At 51.4% G+C, this 6,265-nt stretch overlaps 2 protein-coding genes across 2 annotated transcripts; one reads left to right on the top strand and one right to left on the bottom strand.

Annotated features, from left to right (window-relative positions):
• The first annotated feature begins 1,165 nt into the window (after nt 1-1,165).
• LOC123138693 (LRR receptor-like serine/threonine-protein kinase GSO1) lies at nt 1,166-3,050 on the top strand. The gene is made up of 2 exons (XM_044558615.1): nt 1,166-1,252; nt 1,305-3,050. The coding sequence occupies exons 1-2, from the start codon at nt 1,166-1,168 to the stop codon at nt 3,048-3,050; spliced, it is 1,833 nt and encodes a 610-aa protein (XP_044414550.1).
• A 105-nt stretch (nt 3,051-3,155) lies between these two features.
• LOC123135516 (receptor-like serine/threonine-protein kinase NCRK) lies at nt 3,156-5,831 on the bottom strand (the record flags this gene model as incomplete). Its single annotated transcript, XM_044554600.1, is given in 6 exon segments — nt 3,156-4,383; nt 4,526-4,767; nt 4,890-5,147; nt 5,271-5,390; nt 5,481-5,594; nt 5,761-5,831. Coding segments are annotated over 6 exon segments (1,857 nt in total). The 3' UTR covers nt 3,156-3,330.
• Between the last annotated feature and the right edge of the window lie 434 nt (nt 5,832-6,265).

Raw genomic sequence — 6,265 nt, forward strand, 5'->3', positions numbered from 1 at the left:
CTGGCTGTCCGGACACACGGCGCTGCACTTCAGGCTACTGTGTCTACCTGGGGCCCTCGCTCATATCGTGGTCGTCTAAGCGACAACCCACGGTATCTCACTCCAGCGCCGAGGCTGAGTATCGTGTTGTGGCCAATGCCGTTGCCGAGTGCTCGTGGATCAGGCAGCTTCTCCAGGAGTTCCTCCTTGACGTTTCGACGGCCACCATTGTCTATTGTGACAATGTCTCAGCGGTCTACCTCTCCGCCAACCCTGTTCATCATCGTCGCATGAAGCACATTGAGCTCGACATTCACTTCGCGCGTGAGCAGGTGGCTCTCGGACGTGTCCGCGTTCTACACGTTCCTACTGCTCAGCAGTTTGCCGATGTCATGACCAAGGGGTTACCGATGCCTACATTTGAGGAGTTCCGGTCCAGGCTATGCGTCACCGGTGACGTATCGACTGCGGGGGGTGTTAAACATATTATGTAGGTCTACACGCATGTATATGGTTAGGATAATCTCCTACCGGCCCCGCCTCTAGTTTCTTTGTATAGATGAGGCTGAGGGCTTCCCTTTACATATATACGTGTGTTGGGCACCCGATCAATATCGAGAGTTGCATTGCCTTCCAACAGAAAACATCAAAATGTGGTTAAATAGTTCTGCAACCGTATTTTATACTCCCTTAGTCCCAAAATTCTTATCTTAGATTTGTCTAGATACTGATGTATCTAATACTAAAACTGACTTGATACATCTGTATTTAGACAAATCTAAGACAAGAATTTTGGAACGGAGGGAGTACTATTTTATTTGGTATCAAGTATGTACCCTTTAAGTTTGTTTGAGACTAGGTTGTTAAAAAGTTGAGCACACCGTACTTAGTCTCAGACTTGGCTTCCTCAACATTCATTTGATTGGACATTATTGGACCCAGTGTATGTGTGTGTGTTGCTTGATTGGTGCTCTTCGCCGGCGCTATTCGTCACGCTGTGTACCTGCCGGCGGTATGCACACACATGAGGAGGGCCAGCCGGCCTGGACACTGCAGACCACAGAGCGTATTATTGTCTCCCGCATGAAACGGAGCGCCGGCCGATCCATCCATATATATGTGTGTGTGCGCGATCTTCTGCGGATTGGATTTTCCCTACTCAACCATCGCGCTCAGGGTCGGGGCCATGAGGAGACCAACCCAAGCGCATCTCGTCGGCACTGCCGCGCTCTTCCTGCTGGCGGCTGCCATCTCCGCGACAACCGTCGCCGTGGTGAACTCGGAGGCCGATGCCTCTCTGAACCTTTGGAGGAACAACCTCGGAGGCCCCATCCCGGCCAGCATATCACGGCTGCGGGTTCAACGACTCCATCCCGCCGCAGCTTGGTGACATGCCAAGCCTCGCCGCCCTCTATCTCTACGAGAACAACCTTAGTGGTGAGATCCCACGCCAGCTCTGCAACCTTCTCTCCATCCAGTCGTTGGACATGTTCAACAACCGACTCACCGGGGAGCTCCCGAACTGCTGGTGCAACCTGCAGTCTCTGCGGTACATGCGCCTGTCAAACAATCGGCTCACCAGGGAGCTCCCGGATTGCTGGTGGAACCTACAGGCTCTGGAGTCCATGTTCCTGTCCAACAACTCCTTCTCAGTTGAAATCCCGGCGGTTAAGCCAAGCCACAACCGCTCTCTCACGTCACTGTCTCTTGCCGGAAATGCCTTTTCCGGAGCCCTCCCACTCCTAGAGGGTTGCAACTCGCTCGCTATCCTCGACCTCAGCAGCAATATGTTTAACAACACCATTCCGCCACAGCTCAGTAGCATGCGCAGCCTCACCGACCTCCGGCTCTACAATAACAACCTCGTCGGCAACATCCCGCACCAGCTCTGCAGCCACCTCTCCATCCAGACATTGGACCTGTCAAACAACCGGCTCACCGGGGATCTCCCGGACTGCTGGTGCAAATTCCAGGCTTTGATGTTCATGGACCTATCGAACAACCGTCTCACCGGCAAGCTCCCGGACTGCTGGTGGAGCCTAGAGGCTCTGATTTTCATGGATCTATCCAACAACTCCTTCTCAAGTAAAATTCCCGCAGCTATGGCAAGCCACAGCTGCTCTCTTAGGTCTCTTTACCTTGCTGGAAATGGCTTCATTGGTGCCTTCCCTACCGTTCTAGAGGGCTGCAACTCGCTGTCCAGCCTAGACATGGGGAATAACAAGTTCTTTGGTGTTATCCCTCCATGGATCGGAAGTCAGATCCCATTGTTGAGAATCCTTAGCCTGAAATCAAATAATTTCACTGGAGAAATTCCTCTAGAGTTATCACGCCTTTCGCAACTTCAGCTGCTCGACATGGCAAACAATAGCTTGACCGGCTCGATTCCGGTAGCCTTCGGCAGCTTGACCTCCATGATGCATCCAAAAAATCTATCGACTACAAAACCGTCTGACAAGTTTAATTACTATGACAGAATCGACATAATTTGGAAGGGCCAGTACACGATATTTAGAAAAGATATCCACTTATTAGCCGGTATCGATTTGTCGGGCAATTTGTTGTCTCGGTGCATTCCTGAAGAGCTAACCAACCTTCAGGGCCTCCAATTTCTAAACCTGTCCAGAAACAATTTGTCATGTAGCATTCCTAAAAACATTGGTAGTTTGACTTTTCTCGAGTCCCTTGATCTATCATCTAATGGCCTTACAGGAGCCATTCCGTGGAGCATCTCGAGCTTACCATGGCTCGCCTCGTTGAATGTCTCGAACAATCTTTTGTCGGGCAAGATACCCACCGGGAATCAGCTTCAGACCCTGACTGACCCATCAATTTACTTCAACAATTCTGGGCTATGTGGATTTCCTCTAAACATTTCATGTGCCAATACTTCGCTTGCACCGGATGAGAGAAATGGTGAAGAGGAGGACCACTGGATGTACTACTATGTGATTGCTGGGATTGTGTCTGGTCTCTGGTTGTGGTTTGGTACGCTCTTTACAGTTAAGTCCTGGAGATGTTATTTTCTTTCCTTTGTGGATGGTATGCAATGTAAAATTATGAAAAGTTGAGACATTAGTTGTGTTATCTGCAATATTGTACCTCTTTCATTATTATTTTTGGCGAATGTACCAATTAATAGCATCGAATCCCTTGGTAAATTTGGTCGTAATGCGTCTCACTCCCATATTTCTTCTCAAATTCATTTGATTACGTTTTTCCTGTACAAAGATAGATCGATCTTGCCATGGCGCCATGCCATTCATGCACGCGGAGGATCGCAACAGAGTTTGAGGTGCTACTTCACTATTCTATCTATCTCTTCCACGACGTATTCGATCGATCTCACGTTCACCTGAAGAGGCTCGCCGTCGTTGTCGGCTGCGTGAACGTCTCCAGCCGCGGCTCCGTCAGGTCCACCTCCTCCTGCTCCGCCGACCGCCAGCTCCGGCCCATCGCCGCCGGCGTGCCGACGTTAACCGCGACCTCGCCCGACAAGACGGTGCCCTTTGCATTGCTACCGTTCCCCCCGTGCAGGTGATCACGGCGACGGCCGTCGTCGCCGTCCTGCCACACTGAGCATTCCTGCGGCTTCTCGGCACGGAAGCCCGGGGCGAAGGCGGCGGCGGCGGCGGGCAGGTGGTGGCGACGGCGCTTGTCGGCAAGGGGCGCGATGGTGGAGAGGATCTGAACGACCTCGGTCATGGTGGGCCTGGCCTCGGGGTCCCACTGCAGGCACTCTCTGGCCAGGTGCGCCATGATCTGCATTTCCTCGGGCGGGAACGCGCCCTTCAGCGCCGGGTCCGGCAGCTCCGCCACCACCAACCTGCTGTCCCGGAGCCGCGACGTCGCCCACATCACCAGGCTCTCGTCCGTGCCGCCGCCACCGGCGCCGGCGCCGCCTCTCTTGTGCACCGGCTGCCGGCCGGTGATGAGCTCGAGCACCACCACGCCGAAGCTGAAGACGTCCGACTTGAGCGACGCCTTGCCGACGATGGCGTACTCGGGGGCGAAGTACCCGAAGGTGCCCAGCATCCGCGCCGGCGAGCTAGAGCAGCTCGTCACGCCGTCGTTCATCAGGCACTTGGCCATGCCCAGGTCCGTGATCCGGGCCCTGAACCGGTCGTCGAGCAGGATGTTGGTGGACTTGATGTCGCGGTGGAGGATGCGCGGCGCCGCCGCCTCGTGGAGGTACTCGAGGCCCCTCGCGGCGCCCAGCGCCACGCCGACGCGCGTCGCCCAGTCCATGGGCTTCCTGTTGAGGTCGTCCAGGCACTCCCGCAGGTTGCCGTTGGTCATGCACTCGAACACCAGCAGCCGCTCCAGCTGCCGCCCCTGCCGCTCCGAGCAGTACCCCAGCAATGGCACCACATGGCAGTGGTTCAGCCGTGACAGCAGCTCGATCTGTTCATTCATGGAGGAAGAAGATGCAGATGCCAATCAATGGTCATGGATCATGGATTCTTTTTCAGAGTTCATACTTTTTTGAAAAAAGTTCAGAATTCAGACTTAATAACAGAGTAAAACAGAGCATGATTTGCAATACCTCTGACAGGAACTCATAGTCTTCGTCCGCACCACCGAGGGGCCGAAGCTTCTTCACGGCGACGACTTTGCCGTCGGCGAGCTGTCCACGGTACACCTTGCTGGTCCCGCCGACGCCGATGAGGTGTTCGTCGGAAAATTTCCCTGTTGCCTGCTCCAGCTCGACGTAGGAGAACCGGAGAACCACGCCGGGGAATGGGCCGTCTTCGCTCCGGGAGACGAGTGGGCAGCTACACAAAAACCCTGTGCCCGGAGAAAAATCAGAGTTGAAAGTTTGAAACAAGAATCAGGGTGTGACTCCATGTTGTCCTGAATATAACTTTGAAGCATTTAGACAAATAATGCAGAGAAATGTTTTGCCTTGCCTTTGATGACACTGAGCCCGGGTTTGGGTTTCAGTTGGGTAAGGGGAGAAGATCGATGGCTAACGAGGTTCGATCTGCTGCTCCAGCTCGCGTACTTGTCGAAAGAGTGCATCCGGGAACGCGGGGAGAGTGCGTCCTTGCGGCGGAAGTAGTACGCCGTTGTTCCGACGAAAGCAACAGTGGTGAGAACCACACATACCAGGAGTGTAGCAATGACTGTTTTGCTAGAGAAATGCTTCCTCTCTTGTTCAGAACTTCCTGGAGAGTTAAAACAGGCAGCATTCAGACAGTTAACCACAGCACAAGTTTCATTTTAACATTCAGTATCCAAAGTATATATATGTCTGAAACTCTGAATCAATAGAGGAGAATTTCATATACCAGATGTGCAGTTACAGGAAGTGAAGCAACTCCCACTGTGCACCACAGCGTGTTCTTCTTCCTGAAGGTCCTTGTCGGAGCGGCACGAGCAGTTCCATGACCCTGTGCCGCCGTTTTCATCTGCAACGACCGACACCCAAAGTTCAGGTATCTTGGTGGCATGACTTGTTTAACTGCTGATAAGCATAAATTGTGCCTAATTTCTCATACCTCGTATGCAATGGCACGAGGAGTCGCAACTGGATGACAGGCTGCTATTGGAGTTTGCTTCGCCAAGTGGATGAGCGGTGCACACACAAGTCCAGCTTGTCGCTCCAGTCCCCCCTGCGGTAGTATCTGTACGTTAATGCGGGGATCAGATGCTAAACCGCCTACTGTGAGCACATTTCGTTCAGTGTGCTATGGTGCTCTCGATGTTTAGGACATTCTAAAAAAATTATTTTGGACAATTACAACAAATAGATCTAGTTCATGAGTGTGCAGTGCTTACCACAGAAAGCTCCTTGTATCAGAAGTACACAGCTGAGGGAGGCCAGGAGAAACTTCATGTGGAGATCCATCATCAGCTAGTTTGCGGGTAAGGAGCAGAGAGGAATATCAAATAGGCCCCATCCAGTACAATCTCTGAAAATAATGATGGAAAAATAACAATAGATGTATGAAAATCATGGCTTATTGACCAAAATGAGACCGAAAAAAAGACATCAATTTGCTACATATAAATAGCACTATGAACAAGTACATTTCACCTTTTTGATATTGTTAAAGAATACATGGTTGACTATCTATTGATATCAAATTATGCCACTATATATTTATGTAGGAGAATAGATAAAACAAAAAAACAAGCATACATCACCACAAGCATCTGCAGTTGCTCATTAACAAGTACAAATTCCTATTAGATGCTGAGTCATCATTAACAAGGTAGAAACTATAAGGAGAATGAGTGAGTCAAAACTCATACTTACAACTATCTAATCCTAAATGGGGCT

The sequence above is a fragment of the Triticum aestivum genome, chromosome 6B, assembly GCF_018294505.1.
Source record: "Triticum aestivum cultivar Chinese Spring chromosome 6B, IWGSC CS RefSeq v2.1, whole genome shotgun sequence".
NCBI lineage: Eukaryota > Viridiplantae > Streptophyta > Magnoliopsida > Poales > Poaceae > Triticum > Triticum aestivum.